At 37.5% G+C, this 17,401-nt stretch overlaps 2 protein-coding genes across 2 annotated transcripts; one reads left to right on the top strand and one right to left on the bottom strand.

The window, feature by feature from the left end:
• LOC109832369 (protein PHLOEM PROTEIN 2-LIKE A1-like) lies at window positions 886–1,822 on the bottom strand. The gene is made up of 3 exons (XM_020399757.1): window positions 1,736–1,822; window positions 1,487–1,605; window positions 886–1,304 (listed from the first exon to the last, which is right to left on the bottom strand). The coding sequence occupies exons 1-3, from the start codon at window positions 1,775–1,777 to the stop codon at window positions 932–934; spliced, it is 534 nt and encodes a 177-aa protein (XP_020255346.1). The 5' UTR covers window positions 1,778–1,822; the 3' UTR covers window positions 886–931.
• LOC109832367 (protein PHLOEM PROTEIN 2-LIKE A1-like) lies at window positions 3,972–5,031 on the top strand. The gene is made up of 3 exons (XM_020399756.1): window positions 3,972–4,088; window positions 4,195–4,313; window positions 4,433–5,031. The coding sequence occupies exons 1-3, from the start codon at window positions 4,059–4,061 to the stop codon at window positions 4,830–4,832; spliced, it is 549 nt and encodes a 182-aa protein (XP_020255345.1). The 5' UTR covers window positions 3,972–4,058; the 3' UTR covers window positions 4,833–5,031.

The following is a 17,401-nucleotide window of genomic DNA, read 5'->3' as shown; positions in this document are numbered from 1 at the left end:
TGATCAAGAGTCCTACTTATATTAGACTTTGCACAACCAATCATATTAGAGATTTATTTCTACTTGGACTCTTGTTGGGTTTTAGCACATGTAGACTTTTAATCCTATTAGAACTCTTATTCCTTAGACAGTAAGTCGTTAGAATCTTCAAGGCTATATAAGAGCAATCTTTCAAGCCAATAATTAATCATCAATCTTTAGAGCACCAATCAAGAAGAGAAAGTTCTTTTGTGAAGCCTATTTGATATTCTTCTCTTTTGTTTCTTTTATTTAGAGAGATTGTACGGGAATTTTGGGGTGTTATTTAGGATTGAGATTGAGAGTTTCCGGTTTGTATTCCTCACAATCAGTTAAGCTATTCTCCTCTTTCGCTCGTGGACGTAGGCTCTCTAAGCCGAACTACGTATATCTTTGTGTTCGTGTGTTCTTGATATTTTTCGTGCTCTCGTGTGATTGATATTAGCTTATCCTGGGGAATTTGTCATAACATTTATCATTCATAATTGAAAGCAATAGTAGGATTTTCGCTCACAAATCTTCCAGTGAGTGCAAATTGATTCATAATATCAAGCGTGAGATGTTTCCTCGTGTCTTCAAACCCAAGATTGCTATTCACACAATTTTGGATCTTTTTTAGTTTAGTCGTACGTAATTGTATCTTGTGCATTGTTCAGTTTTCTTCCTGGGTTATCTAGACTCTGTACATCATTGCTCATTGGTAATGAAAATTTTTGCTTATAAAAAATTTTAATTAAGAAAATTAAGCGAGAAGAATAATTAGAAAATTCAGCAGCAAGACGTGGAACAATAAAACAAAAACTCCATTTTATTTGGTAATATTAATCAATATTACAAGAGGAGATTGAGCGATTGAGCTAATCATCGTTCATTATTAACTCTTCAAATGTTCATTCACAATATCTATAGGAGATCAACGGGGGAGTGGACGGAGGGCAGCATCCTTAACAACGAATCCCTTCTTCACGCAGTTTGAAGTGTCAACGACAGAGAAAGTGATGTCGCCGCTCTCAACGGCCTCAAAGTAACCGAGCACCATCATCACAAACTCATCCGTTGGGAATTTGGTCAGGTCTACTTTGCGTTTTTGTGTGGTTCCATCGGGAAGGTTAAGCTCTACGTTCAAAGGGCAGGAATCCCATCCTTCGTTACCGTTAGTCTTCATGCACAGTAGCACTGCCTGATACTTGAGACCCGGTGTCAGTTTCGACATCTTGAAATCTCCACGGATCTCCACATGCGTCGTCCCCATCAGTTTCGGTGCCTCCATCCCCAATCTACCGATGCTGTGTGGTTTATTATGCATGAAAATTAAATTAATTGATACCATCTAAATTATAATGAATAACATATATATGTACGTATACATGCATATATGAATTCAGAAACATATACTTGCCTTCCGAAGACCAGGGAGTGCCAGACCCAGGATTTACCGTCATCTATGAATTCAGAAACATATACTTGCCTTCCGAAGACCAGGGAGTGCCAGACCCAGGATTTACCGTCATCAACATTAGTAATGTCGAGCTCTCTCGGGTATTTAAGCATGCCCCTATCGCCGTTCCTCTCCTCCATCCATGAGTTCTGTACGGTTGATTATTAATTAATTTGAGAACATATATAATAAGCTTAGACATAGCAATTGAAGGATACATGCATGCATGTATCTTTTTATGTAGACAAGTACGTAGCTAAACAATTATTATTTACTTGCCTCTGTGTACACCTTTGGTAGCTCCTTGGCAACAGTAGCCATCTCTTGATATTAAGTGTTTGAAGGGTAATTACTTATAAAAGTGTTTTTTTCTTCAGAGGATGTAATACATGGTGAATCCCTTGGGGGATGCATTTATAGGTTTCAAGAGCTCCACCTACTCACTTTTAGGAAACAAGCCACCCACTTGGAATCAACGGTGCTCCGCGTAGATTTGGAAAGTTTTCCAAACTATACATGATTTTTGAAATTCAAAGTTAAAAGGGTCGATTCAAAATTATAAGGGTTTTATTAGTGTCTAGAGTGTCAATTTCAAAACTGGGACAACTTAGTTAAAACACGTACGCAATCGTGGTCTCATCAACTTGACAAAGAAGCGCATAAATTGGTAGGTGAAGTCGTGAAATCAATAGTATGTTAATTCTTTTCAACTCCGTGGCTGCCCCTTTGTTTCATAATTCTTGTGCTTCATTATTCCGGTATTAACCGTACTATATATGACGCTTCCTCTTCAAACAGGAAAACAAGACCAATTAAGGTAAAAAAAAAGGGCAATAACACTGTAGTCTCTCGCATCACGTTTCTTTGCTATCCCCCCAAAAGGACTAATTACCGCATATTACCCAAGAACGTACTGGACATATTAGGTCGGCAGCAACTTAAAAACTCAGACCTTTTCGATATATAATATTTTAAGAAATACTTTGTAGGCCGAATATGTATGTATTAGTATCTCACTGCGTGTACCATTTACTGAGGGAAAGCAAACACAAATAAAAAAGACATTTTACGAATCTACTGAAAGACATTTTACGAATCGATGCAGAATAACTAGTTGCAGAATAACTTATTTATTGTAACTTATTATGACATAGTGCGGAAGCAAAACCGCTGAATCTACTGAAAGACATTTTACGAATCGATGCAGAATAGTTTAAATCCACGAAAAGCAATAATTATTCCAGGGTTTAAAATCCTCAAAACATAGTAAGAATCCGAACAGGATTGGAATTACTAAAAATATACATGATTTTGGAGACTAATTGATCAAATCTAACATCATTCATTTGCTAATTAAAATAAAAAAGACTCTAACATCATTACTAAAATTTTAAAAAATTTAACGCAAAGTTCTCTCTCTCTCAATCTAAAAGGAAATTCGTTAACCAAAGCGTCGACCGACTTAAACAAAACTTAGTTAGATTTGATTAGCTTCATCTCGAAAAAATATGCTGTTTTATATAATATATGTCTGGAAAAAAGTTTTCAGCAGCTACTTACTACCTTCGTATTAAATAAGTAAATTTATTCCATTTTTTTAGGTAATTTTTTTGAGGAATAATTTATGTCGTGTTATTCTTCACAGTTTAATATTAGAGAAAAGTCATACCTAGATATTCCACGTGGCCTGAACAGTGAAAGAAAAGCAACTCATGATAAGTTTCATAAGCGGTGGCTATGCTATTAGATTTCCCTCCATGACTTGGTCCAAGTGCATGCATGTGGTAGCCATGATGCTTCCAAAAAATATCTAACCAAGACTTACTATATATAATTATATACCAGAGGGAGACTAATCATATTTTTCAAACATTTTGTATCACCTACCATCAAAAGTACACATGCATCATTCAAAAAAATAAAGACTAGAAAAAATTAAAAAAATGTACATGCATGATTATCTTAATTAGTAGCCACAGTCTCATCTGGCTTGTTGTATTGTTGTTGAGCAACATAAATAGAGTGTGCATACAAATCCTGAACTGAACTACGTACGTAAGTACTAAAAACAACAACAACAATAATAACAAATAATAACAACAGTAATAATAATAATAATAATATTAATAATAGTTGTGAGAAATACCAAGTAACTATTTTATTTTGCTATTTTGCCTTGAAAATGAGCAAATTGGTTGTTATATGTCTGTCCGCTGACAGAGAAGCCTTAAGAGAGAAAAAAAAAATTAAAATAGAATAAAAAAAGAAGTAGATATGATAGCTTTTAGAAATTAGATTAAGCCGAGAAGGCATAGATGGCTGTACATGTTTCTTCTCTTGGAGCTCTTGGTCTCAATGCCCTCATTTTTTGACGACAGTACCATCAAATTCAAAGTTTGAAAAGTACTCGAAAACTATTGTTAAGAATATTATTCTATATTTCTTTATGATCTTGGTAGTTGAATTGGAACCTATAAATAGCAGCGTAGTCTGAGATTTGAAGGGCAGAAGTAAGAGAACTTAGAGAAGTATATATATTAAAAGAGCATTCCGAACCCCATCTTTATTGAAGAAGATTAATATTAATTACGAAGAGAGTAAGATGGACGGGCAACCAGAGCTGTTCGCAGAGGTAATAATAACCTTATTATATATTAATTGTTGTGTGTGAAAGTAAAGAACATAAGTCCGGGTTTTGTTTCCTCCACTCTTAATTAATTATTCGCTTGTTTAATTAGAACTCATGGAGGGAGGAGATGACAGGAGAAAAGGGCATTCTTATTTATCCAAGGGAGCTCGAAGTTGTCGGAGGTGACGATGATAGTTGTTGGCTCTGGCACTCCCTCATTCTTGAAAGGTAACAATTAATAACTTCCTCGTCGATCTCTTTTAATTAAATCTCTATGTATGTATATAGAGTAAATTGATATATGCTTGCTTGAAATTTCATTCATATGTATGCATGAATTAATGCAGCCAAGGGCAACTGGGAGTCGAAGTGCCGAAACTTATGGGAACAAAACACGTGGAGGTCCATGGGAGGTGGAAAATATCGGAGCTCACCCCTGGCCTCAAATATCAAGTGCTCTATATGTTAATGGTGGAGGATCCTCTTGAGGGTTGGGACAACTGCCCGTTGAAGCTCAGGGTTACACTGCCTGATGGGAGTAGCCAAACACAGCAAGTAGACCTGTGCAAGTTGCCCAAAGGACAGCTCATCATGACCGTCGCTGGTTACTTCGACTCCGTCGGCGATGGCGAGGTTATCTTCTCTGTGATTGAGACTTCCGACGTCGTCAAGAAGGGGCTCGTCATCAAGGATGCCGTCATTCGTCCACTTCCACCAATGTCACTTCTGCTGATGAACCAAAAATGAATTTTCCGCTAACTGCATCCATGCAGAAGATTACATAATCATGTTACTCAATAAAATGGAACGCCTAGCTGTTTCTTCATTTTCTTATACTTTTCTTTGGAATGTCTGAATAATATGATTCTTGATGGATGAATATTTTGTTGGAAATTGAGGTTAAATCTGGAATTAAACAGTAAAGGATGATGTACTGAATTTTAAACTTTTTCAAGTTAACTGCTGTGCGTTTGTGAAACGCTGTGCTTAAAGCAATAGTTGGCCTACTCCAGTGGAAAGATCCCAAGGCCAAACTGCTTCCATAAACAACAGTACAGTACTCTGGTGTGCACCAACCCAGTACTGTCAAGATCTCCTCGATCTATAAGACCTTTCGGTCAAGGCAAAAGATCTCCTCGATCTCAGAACCTTTCCGTTTCAGGGTTCCTGCGGGCACAGTTCTGCAGCAGCAGCACAACAACAGCAATAACAACGTCGATCCGACGTTCGTTTTCCAAGCTCGCGTGTGTATACCGACGTTCGTATTCCACGCTCACGAGAGAGTTTCCAGCAGCAACCAAGAGCTGTCCAATGGCGTTATTTATAGGCCTCTAAGGCCAGCTCAGGAGTCACTAGTAATTAATGTGACTGTTATAATTCTCAATGGTAATTAAGATTATAACATCAATGCAGTAAATTGCTCTAATTACTATTGTAACTAATGCATGTAGTAACTCTTGAATACGAGGCAATCAATGGACGCGTTGCTACGAAACGCGAGGGTCACGTCTCATCAAATCAGACGAACCTCGTTTGATAAACGAACGTCGTCAAACAGGCAAACCTCGTATGACAGACGAACCTCATCAAATGAGTGAACATCGTCAAACAGGCGAACCTCGTATGACAGACGAATCTCGTCGATCGAACGAACCTCGTCAAACATGCGAACCTCATCAAACGAACAAACATCGTCAAACAGGTGAACCTCGTATGACAGACGATCCTTGTCGATCGAACGAACATCGTCAAACAGGCGAACCTCGTATGACAGATAAACCTTGTCGAACGAGCGAACCTTGTCAAACTAAGAGAACGCTAGGGTCACCCTCGTGCGAATACGTAGCTCGTCTTCAGCAAAGTCAAGAAACACACATATGTTTACCTTTGGTTCGAGCTTAGGTCTTCTGATATCTGGAACTCGAACATATGCGAGACACCCCTACACTTTAAGACTATCCAAAGGATCTGGATATTCCAACCATAACTGATGAGGAGTACTATAAGTTTTGGAATATGATACTCTATTCAAAATCCAGTTTTCCATCAGCGAAGCCTCTCTCCAATAGCATGTAGGTAGACCGGATGTGATTAGCATCAAATTCACCATCTTGGTCAATGTGCGATTCTTTCTTTCTGTAATTCCATTAGATTGTGGAGAATACGGAGCAGTCGTTTCGGCAATGATTCCATGCTCCTTGAAGTATGCCTCCGACTCCTTAGATTGGTACTCCCGTCCTCTGTCACTCCTGAGTCTTTTCACCTGAAGTCCAAGCTGCTTCTCCACTCGAGTCCGAAACTCGACAAACTTGCTGAAGGCTTCATCTTTAGATTTCAGCAAGTAGAGGTGGCAGAAGCGAGAGTGGTCATCAATGAAGGTGATGAAGTACTTCATATCGCCTTGAGTGACGAAGCTCTTAAAATCACAAGTATCTGAGTGAATCAGATCCAATAGGTTGGTGCTCCTTGTGACACTTGGAAATGGCTTCTTTGTCAGCTTTGCTTGCGCACAGACTGCACACTTGTCAGGTTTGTTACCCCCATATTTTGGAAGTAATCCTAACTTCTCCATGCTAGACAGCTTTCTATAATTTACATGTCCTAGCCTATTATGCCATAATACAGAGGAGTAAGCAGAAGAGAATACTTTATTTACAACTAAGTTGGGTACAATAGTACTGATCTTATACATGCCATCAGTACGATATGCATTGCCAAAATATATTTTCTTAAAAGATAACAACCTTTTCTCCTTGGAAATCCAGCCTCATACCAGTGTCACACAGCAGGCTTTTAGAGACTAAGTTTTTGGTAATTGAAGGAACATGTTTTACATCCTTCAATGTGAGAGTCTTCTCTGAAGAAAGAGTCAGCACCATAGTCCTAGTTCTAAGAACAGGAACTACAGAATGATCAGCCATTGATACGTTCTTTTTGGCAGTAACATAGGAAGAGAACAAATCTCTGTTAGAGCAGACATGACAGGTAGCACATGTATCTAACCATCAACCAGAGACTTTGCTGGGAGTTGTCACCTGAAAGAGCATAGCCACACAATTGTCAAGTTGATTAACAAGAGAGGTTATAATTCCTAACACTTGAGGGAGTCACGGGCTAGAGACCAACACTTGAGGTGGTAGTTAGTATAGTTACATTGTGTGAATTGTAAAGTTTTCGGTTAGCTAGAAAACCGTATTGTGAGGTGTAAACGTTTTTCGGGTAAGCGTAGAAAACCTGGTGTGATAGTGGAGATATCCTCGTGGTGAGGAGCGGGGACGTAGGTCAGGCGGACCGAACCTCGTAAACATATCGTTTTGTTTGTGTTTGTATTTGCTGGGAGTTGTCACCTGAAAGAGCATAGCCACACAATTGTCAAGTTGATTAACATTGTGTACTGTTCTCTTCTTTGGTGCTTTGCAGTCTTTGGTAAAATTTCCTTGCTTCCCTCAATTGAAGCATTTGCCGCTCTTCTTGAAATCTTTCTTCTGAACATTCAGGTTCTTCGGATTATGATTCTTCTTTTTGTTAAAAGATTTCTTTTTCTTAGAAGAAGAATCGGTACCCTTCTCAGAGTTAGTAGCCACCATGTTAGCAGACGCCTTCTGCTTAGCTAGGAGATCATTCTTAGTGCGAGTCCGAATCTCGTTCTCAATCCGAATGAACCTCTTCAAATCAGACAAAGTCACATATCTTTTCCTTCTTCGAATGTCTGTGGAGAACGACATCCAAGATAGAGGTGTTGGCCTCTTTGTTTTGATAATGTTTAACAACCAATTTACCACTAATGTTGTTTGTCTAGTGTTTGTGTTTATCTATTTATTGTAGACAAACAACGAGTTGGAGGTTGGATGGAATCAAGCATTCACGATCATATCCAATGGAGGTTGACGGAATAATGGAGTGAAGCAATATAATTCAAGTTGAAGATCCAAGTTCAAGCTTCATCCGCAAGTTTTCCAAGAAGAGCTTATTGAAGATCAAGATCATAGCTTGGGTATATTTAGTATAGGTTTTATATTATGTGTGTTGGTCTCTTTGTTTTGATGATATTTAACAAACAATTTACCACTAATGTTGTTTGTCTAGTATTTATATTTATTTATTTATTATAGACAAACAACAAGTTAGAGGATGGATGGAATTGCGCATTCACGATCATATCCAATGGAGATTGGCGGAATTATGGAGTGAAGCCTTGCAATTCAAGTTCAAGATCCAAGGTTAAGCTTCATCCGCAAGTGTACCAAGTGAAGGTTATTAAAAATCAAGATTGCTTGGGTAACATTTAGTTTAGGAGTTATATTATGTGCGTTGGTACTTTAAGCTCAATCATACACACACATACACGTTTTGGTTTTTCTATGTATATATATAGTCGTAGCTTGCATTTTTATATAATTATGGCTATGTATGATGCATCTTGTTTAGGCTATGATCCTAGTGTTGCTCTAAAATTCAATGCTTTTCCCTATGATCAATGGTGCTTTAGATTCAAAATATTTGTTCAAGCTAAAAATATCGATCTATGGGAAGTTATTGATTGTGCTTATATTGTGCCCATGTTGGAGAAATCCAAGTGGAGCAAACATGATAAGAAGATGTTTACTATGAACAAGCTTGTGTTAGAATTTCTATTAAATGCATTTGATTCATCAATGTCTAACAAGCTTGATTCTTTTGATAGTGCTTATCTAATATTGTTTGTCTAGTGTTTGTATTTTGTTATTTATTATAGAAAAACAATATGTTGGAGGATGGATGAAATTGCACATTCACGATCATATCCAATGGAGGTTGGAGGAATTGTGGAGTGAAGCCTACGCAATTCAAAGTTAAAGATTCAAGTTCAAGCTTCATCCGCAAGTGTACCAAGATAGAGCTTCGTTGAAGATCACAAGCTTGGGTATATTTAGTTTTAGGTTTTATATTATGTGCGTTGGTACTTTAAGCTCAATCATACACACACATACACGTTTTGGTTTTTCTATGTATATATATAGTCGTATATATACATACATGTTTTGGTTTCCAAGTATATATAAATATGAATTACATCCTTCATATTTATTGTTTTGGTTTTTCAAGTTTAAATATGAAACAATAGAATATAATTAGAAAATATATTTTTGTTTCATGTTTATATGCTTATACATGATTTTATCAAATCAAGTTTATATTTAATGAAATCATATTTATTGTTTTTGAAAAGTTTACAAAAATATGCAATTTTGTGAAAATATTTTATTCTTAGTTTTTGGACTTAACAATAATCATATACATATTTTATTAAGTCTGCAAAATCATTTTGTAATGTTTCAAAACATGGTTAAGCTAAAATGTCAAAACTCATATGTTTACATTTTTATGTTTTGGACTATTTTGCAAAATGATAATATTTTTCATTTGGGAGGTCCTTTTTAAAAACTAGTTTTTGTAGCATGTTTATTATTATGTCTACAATCATTTTCCAAAGTTTTATATTTTTCTGAATTTATTTGATATTTTTAAACAAGGTTTTAAAATCAGTAAATCTGTTTTCAAACCTGATTTCATGTGTCAGTTTGCGGTCGACCGCCACGGTCGACCGCCTAGAGTCCAGAGACTCAGTATGTTCTTTTGTGGCTCCAAATGTTTCTAATGTTTCTCGTGCACATGTTTATGGTCAACAAAATCAAATGGGCCTCTTTCATTGCACTAATTGCAATCGGAAAGGTCATTTACACAATTTTTGTTTTGACCGTGTTCGTGCACCATATGTGCCCAAGAGGGTTCATAACACTAGGGCTTTAAGCTTAAATGATAGGGGTCATGTCCCTAACCAATCCGGCACCAAGTATTCTTGGGTGCCAAAATGATTTTTAAACCAAGAATTTTTGTACTTTTACTTTTTTTTCTTGGTTTTGATATGGGCTTTTTGGTCATTTCCTTTGGGGTTTTGGCTGAGATTTTGGGAGGCTATATATACCCCCTTGCTGTCATCTTTCAAGAACCCAAGAAGTTTTTAAGCAAGAGTTTAACAAGGGTTTAAGCATTTTTTGTGTTTGTTTAAAAGAGTGTTTAAGAGTTTGTTTGTGAAGAGAACTTCACAAGAGTTTAAGGAGATCATCAATCTCGTTTGGGCTTCAATCTACATCCCTCCACTCTTGTTTTAGAGAAGTTTTCTTAAACTCTTTATCTAGCTTATTTATGCTTAATTTGTCATATTTATTTTGCTAGATTAAATTGAGTTTATACTTATCTTTCTCATTGTTTACACACACAACCATTGAGCTTATTGTATTTTCATACTTAGTATAATTTGGGTTGTGGGGAGTTGTAACAATTGAGAGTAAGCTTATATTGTGTTCTCATCTATTATAGAGAACAAATTTATTGCTTGTTACATTGTGAGATTGTAAAGTTTTTGGTTAGCTAGAAAACCGAGTGTGAGGAGTGAACGTTGATCGGTGAGCGTTGAAAACCGACATTGTGAGTTTGAGTGTACGTTGATCGGTGAACGTTAAAAACCGACATTGTGAGGTGTAAACGTTATTCGGGTGAACGTAAAAAACCCAGTTGTGATAGTGGATTTCTCCCCGGGAGTGGGGATCGGAGACGTAGGACGGAAGGTTGGAACTCCGTGATCATATTGTGTGTTTGCATTGTTTATATTGCCCTATCACAATTGTATATTTAGTTTAGATTGTTTACCCTTTTGTTAGTTTATATATCCTTGCATATATTTCACCATATATCTCATTGCTAGTACATATCCCTTTGTTCATATTGCATATTCTTGCACATAACTCTTTGTATATCTATCTTGCAAGAATAATTTATTAATTAGTTTTAATTACTATAAAATCGGATTAGATTAGCATAAGACCCTAATCACCCCTCCTCTAGGGTTTAACAATGTGTGCTTAATGCTTCAAGCTCAATATTTTACACACATACTCTAGTGCAAGTATCCCAATGCCAAACTGCTTCTAGGAACAATAGTACAGTACTTTGGTGTGAACCAACCCAGTACTGTCAAGATCTCCTCGATCTATAAGACCTTTCGGTCAAGGCAAAAGATCTCATCGATCTCTTGCATGATTCTCATGTTTTCTCTCTTTTGATTTCATAAATCTATTTTTTATACATGGTTTTTAGGCTTTTATTTTGAGACACGTATTTATCGTGACATATCATTATGTGTTCTCATTATCTTGTTTGTATGTGAGTGATATCTAGCATATCTTTCATTTATGCTTGCTCACATTTATTTGCCGTGTTCATAATTGCATATTCTCCATATGGCAATTTGATAGGGGGAGCAATCCCTATACTATGTGTTATACTCACCTATGCTTTATGATAGGGGGAGCTTTCGCTCTCTTACTGTTTTATTTCCGCATTTTTGATATTGCCAAAGGGGGAGAAACAAGTGGATTGTGAGTATATTTTAAGAGTATTATGTTTTATGTCAAGATCTCCTCGATCTATAAGACCTTTCGGTCAAGGCAAAAGATCTCATCGATCTCAGAACCTTTCAGTTCAAAACCTTTCGGTTTCAGGGTTCCTACGGGTACAGTTCTGCAGCAACAGCATAACAACAGCAACAACAACGTCGATTTGACGTTTGTTTTCCAAGCTCGCGTGTGTATAGAGACATTCGTATTCTATACTGACGTTCGTATTTCATGCTCGCGAGACAGTTTCCAGCAGCAACCAAGAGCTACCCAATGGCGCTATTTATTGGCCTCTAAGGCCAGCTCAAGAGTCACTAGCATTTAATATGACTGTTATAATTCTCAATGGCAATTAAGATTGTAACATCAATACATTAAATTGCTCAAATTACTGTTGTAACTGCTTCATGCAGTAACTCCTGAATACGAGGCAATCAATGGATGTGTTGCTACGAAACGCGAGGGTCACGTCTTATCAAATCGGACGAACCTCGTTTGACAAATAAACGTCGTCAAACAAGCGAACCGCGTATGACAGACGAACATCGTCGAATGAGCGAACATCGTCAAACAGGCGAACCACATCGAACGAACGAATATCATCAAACAGGCAAACCTCGTATGACAAATGAACCTCGTCGATCGAGCGAACATCATCAAACAGGCGAACCTCGTATGACAGATGAACCTTGTCGAACGAGCGAACCTTGTCAAACTACGAGAATGTGTGACGCCCCTAGGTTCACACAAGGCTGCAGTCCAAGGTGAAACCGAGAATATCAAACCTGCCATGCACCCCACCGTGCAATAACATATTTCACCATCACAATTAACATCTATCTAGTAGAATCAATAACCGGTGTAGGTACAAAAGCAAGTGAAAGATAACACAAGAAATACTGATGAAATGAAATCACATAAATATCTCGCTTCGTTGAAGATCATCAAGCTTGGGTAATTTAGTTTAGATTTTATATTATGTGTGTTAGTACTTTAATCTCAATTATATTCACACTTACACGTTTTGGTTTTTGTATATATATAGTTATATATATACATATTTGTTTTGGTTTGATTTTTTAGATATGAAACAAATATATATTCATATATATGTTCATATGTTTCATATTCTATCATATTTGAAAATATATTGTGTTCTTGGTTTATGGACTTGATAATATGTTTTTATATCTTTTCCTAAGTCTATAAAGCCATACAAAAGTTTCCAAAAGTTGTGTTTATGTCAAAACATCAAAATTCATGTTTTTCATGTTTTGGACTAATTTTATAAAATGATGAGCTTTCACTATTGGGGAATGCAATTCCAAAAATTCTTTTTATAACATGTTTATTATCATGTTTATAAACATTTCCCAAAGTTTCATAATTTTTAGAATTTATTTGTTATTTTTAAAGGCACTTTTAAAATCAGATTTTCAGCATGTACAGTGCCTGTGCACGTTTATAAGTCGACTTATCAGAGTTGACAAGTCGACTTATGAAATGCTCTGGAATGTGCAAAAACTCTCTGCCAAGTTGACTTATTCGAACTGTTAAGTCGACTTAGACCATGTCGACTTATGTCATTTTCCAAGTCGACTTATGTGCTGATTTTTTATGTGTTATTTTTATCTGGAAAGTGAGTGAAAGATAACACAAGAAATACTGATGAAATGAAATCACATAAATATCTCATCATCCAACATACAACGATACATAGTCAATGTCTGAATAGATAACTGGAATACTCAATGAGTCTCAAATACAAATGTCTGACAAGAGGAAATAAGGTACATAGCCTTTACAACATCTAGAATAAAGTCCTCAACTGTCTAAACAAAGTCTATAGTGGAGCTCCAAAATAAAGCATAGCTAGAATAGATAGTCGAACACTAAAGTGTGTCGCCATCAACCTGCGACTCTCCGGGCTCCTGGCTCGTGACCTGAAAGGGGGGAGGGACAACGAGCGTCAAAGCGCTAGCGAGCAACATCACAACCAACCCCAAGGGAGAGGGCTCGTTGTATAAGAAAATACAGTTATCACAATATATATATATATATAAATAATTATCCTAAAAATAAACAATGGGTCTTAGTACTTATGAAGTTTCAACACGGGCATAGGTACGTCGAGCGAAATAATCCAAACAAGGAAACCCTCATGTATATACCTTATATCCCAAATTGAAAATCCCTAAGTACCAAACCCGGAGTCTAATACGTGAATAGAAATAAGTAAAAAGGAATACAACCCATCTCAGAACGTAAATGCAGTATCACGTACTGTCCTACATGAATACCATGTGTAGGCTGTCTAAAAATCACAATAGATAGCTTATTCAAACAAGCTCCGACAACGGAGGTCACAATCAAGAGGAGTGTGTGGTGAGAGACGGGGTCGTCCCAAGAGGAGTGGGGTAGGTGATAATGCCTAGAGAGAGATTATAATTTCTAACACTTGAGGGAGTCACGGGCTAGAGACCAACACTTGAGGTGATAGTTAGTATAGTTACATTGTGTGGATTGTAAAGTTTTCGGTTAGCTAGAAAACCGTATTGTGAGGTGTAAACGTTTTTCGGGTAAGCGTAGAAAACCCGGTGTGATAGTGGAGATCTCCTCGTGGTGAGGAGCAGGGACGTAGGTCAGGCGGACCGAACCTCGTAAACATATCGTTTTGTTTGTGTTTGTATTGGCGCACTTAATTTCATATTTATATTGCCTTTGTCAATTGCACATTGTTTATATTCCCACTATCTTATTTTGTTTGTTTCACCCTTGTATTAGTTGTATATCCTTGCATATATATCTTGTCATATATCATACTTGCTAGGATATTTGTTAATAAGTTTTAAATCGGCATAAATCGGATTAGATTAGCATAAACCCTATTCACCCCCCTCTAGGGTTCCTTCCTAGCGGTATCAGGGTACTTTCATGAACGAAACCGCCAAGATACTATGTACCGGCGTAACCCCGGACGAAGTCCCATCAAGAACATCTAAGCCTGATGCTTCTCTGTATGCCACATACCGGTGAACCTAAGTAATGACATGAACTTACTCTCAAAGTCCTTGACGGACATATCTCCCTGCTCTAAATGAGCCAGCCCTAACTCTTTTCCGGCTTTCGCTACAGCCAAAACATACTGCTTATCAAAAAGATATATAAAGGTCTCCCATGAAACCATCATCCTCTGCTCTGGGGTGAAACGGAGCCTATACCATCCTCTTGCATCGCCTTTGAGGCCGAAAGCCGCTAGCCTCTGCTTCTGCATAGTGTTGACATTCATCATGTCCAAGATGTTGCTCACATCCTCTTTCCACTTGTGTGCAGCAATGGAATCCGTCGAACCGTGGAACTCAGGTGCTTTCAACTTCTGATACCTCTCAACTAAACGAAGCCAAGCCTCCTGATCAGCTGCTCCGTCCTCAACTGGTGGTGTCGGTGGGACCACTGGTGCCCTCTCTGGTATTTCCTCCCGAATAGATGACTCCTGAACGGGTGCCTCTTCATGAACGGAAGGCTCTTGACGAACCTGGGCTGCTAACTGCTCCTTAATAGCCGCCATACGAGCTGCCAATGGTGCTCTGAGATCCACTAGGTACTGCGGAGCCTGCTGTGGCTCGGGCTCCCTATCTTCCTGCTCAACTCCCTGAGCACGAGAAACTCGGCATCCACGACCTCTTTCTGACATCTATAATTCCAAAATAGAGCTTATTACACAGTAAATTGGATCTCTAGCATGAAGGATATAACATATACCAATAAGTAAATCGTATCACATATATCTCATATTATGCTTTATTATTCAAAGCAAATAGATCATCATAAAAAAATATTAGATTTTCCGCGTACATATATAGTACGTCCTCACTCATGCTAAGGATTCCTAGCAGACTGTATACATGATCACTAGGAAACTCTATCCTAAACTCCACAATATGACACAGGAATGATCCTAAGGATATTGGAACTAGAGCTCTGATACCAACTGTGACGCCCTAGGGTTCACACAAGGCTACAGTCCAAGGTAAAACCTGGATTGTCAAACCTGCCAAGCACCAACTCCATGCTACGACATGTTTCACCATCACAATCACTATCTCTCTAGTGTAAACAATAAATAGATGAAGGTACAGACAGGTAAATAATCAAAATCGAACAACACTGAAAATATACACAGAAGAAGCATAAGAAATATTAATAATGAGCTCAACTGGAATGAAGTAGATATTTCACTGAGTCTGAACTGAATCTCAAATACAATGAGTCAAATAAACCAAGTCTCACAATAGCTCTGTCACGCCCCGCTTCCCAAATACCCGAGAATCGGAACATGAACAAGCCCGCGACGTATTAGATTGAGAAGAAATATACACTGTTATTTTTTCTCTTTTTTCTTCTTCTCAATCCAATACGCTAAGCGTTTGGAAATAAATACAATGCGAAGTCACAGGTTCCCGATCACAATCAGCAAGAATATAATGAACAAACTCAGAATAAAATAATACATATCACAAATGAATATCATCCCAGGCATAATAATTCAGGTCAACATGCCCTTATACAAGACTATCTGAATGCTGGAAAATATAAATATGAAATACATCGATCAGGCGGAAGATAAAAGTATTACAAAAGTAAACTAGGGTCATCAACTAACTAAAAAAAGGTAACTAAGCTTCGACTTGTTCTCCTGCTCCGTCTGCAAAGCCTTCCTGCGGAGGATCCTCTGGCTCCTGTACTAGTCCGAACTGTAGCTGTTCGTCCTCTAAATCTGACGTACATCCCGAGAGGAAATGAGTACGTCAGCGTGCATGGCACACGACAAGATCCCAAAAGGAAGAATAGAAACGGTCATGCGACCAATGCAATAATGGTAATAACAATAGAAACATGCAACTGAAATACTAATAATCTAAATATAATTTACTACTAGAATAGAATAATCAGAATAATTTCCAAGGAAATCAACCAAGTAACAAGTCGATCATGCAGCTAGCGATCAGAATAATCATCCAAGCACATGGTCATACACTAGATGGAAATAATACTTAAAAATCTACAACTCGAGACGTAGTACGTCGAGCAAAATAATCCAAATAATGAAACCCTCATGTATATACCATATGTCTCAAATTGTAGATAATTAAATATTAATCCTGATCTATGTATGAAGAGAAATACAACTGGTCCGTATCTCACAAGAATCCATAATCACCTTAAGTAATAAGGTCATGTAACTAGTCATTCTATAACAAGTCACTGGTCCACATCTCACACAGAGTCAACGCTCATATCATCCGATAACTGACTGTTCACAAATCTCCTACGTGCATCCAATACCGCTACACGAATCGGTCAGAGGACTACACGCAATCCGATCTCGGCCTGGTCCGAACTCAGGCAAAGCTCAGGTGACGAAACAGGTCACGGACTAAAGTGACTACACGAATTCACTTTAACCCAACAAACCAACTCAGTGACTACACAAATTCACCGGTGCGATCCTGGAAGATACATCAACAGCTATATCCGATCACATGAACATGAACTTCCCCACCCAACTCTTCTCGTTTTGCTAAGTCAACCATAATCCTCATTGAAACTCGGGTTCACCACCTAAACTCAGTCAACACACTCACACATGTCACTAAGTCTGTTCATGACGCACGAGATTACTAAGTCATGAACTACTAAGGGTTCTCAAACACAACATGGACATTACATAGCAGACATGTCAAATACATTAAATAAATGTAAAACGTGAAATATGATCATAAACAGTAAAAACATACATGCAGTCCGGTTTTAACAATATCTTATTATCCAGCCCTCTAAACAATTCATACAAAATCATAAATTACCTAAACTCCAAAA

The sequence above is a fragment of the Asparagus officinalis genome, chromosome 3 (genome assembly GCF_001876935.1).
Source record: "Asparagus officinalis chromosome 3, Aspof.V1, whole genome shotgun sequence".
Lineage (NCBI taxonomy): Eukaryota > Viridiplantae > Streptophyta > Magnoliopsida > Asparagales > Asparagaceae > Asparagus > Asparagus officinalis.
This window is presented reverse-complemented; position numbering and strand designations above follow the sequence as displayed.

Excerpts from the sequence above, each read along its gene's own strand:
- LOC109832367 (XM_020399756.1), top strand. The coding sequence starts at position 4,059 with ATGGACGGGCAACCAGAGCTGTTCGCAGAG. Across the intron at positions 4,089-4,194 it reads AACCAGAGCTGTTCGCAGAG|AACTCATGGAGGGAGGAGAT; the intron begins GTAATAATAACC and ends TTGTTTAATTAG. Across the intron at positions 4,314-4,432 it reads CACTCCCTCATTCTTGAAAG|CCAAGGGCAACTGGGAGTCG; the intron begins GTAACAATTAAT and ends GAATTAATGCAG.
- LOC109832369 (XM_020399757.1), bottom strand. The coding sequence starts at position 1,777 with ATGGCTACTGTTGCCAAGGAGCTACCAAAGGTGTACACAGAG. Across the intron at positions 1,606-1,735 it reads TACCAAAGGTGTACACAGAG|AACTCATGGATGGAGGAGAG; the intron begins GCAAGTAAATAA and ends TCAACCGTACAG. Across the intron at positions 1,305-1,486 it reads CACTCCCTGGTCTTCGGAAG|CATCGGTAGATTGGGGATGG; the intron begins GCAAGTATATGT and ends TAAACCACACAG.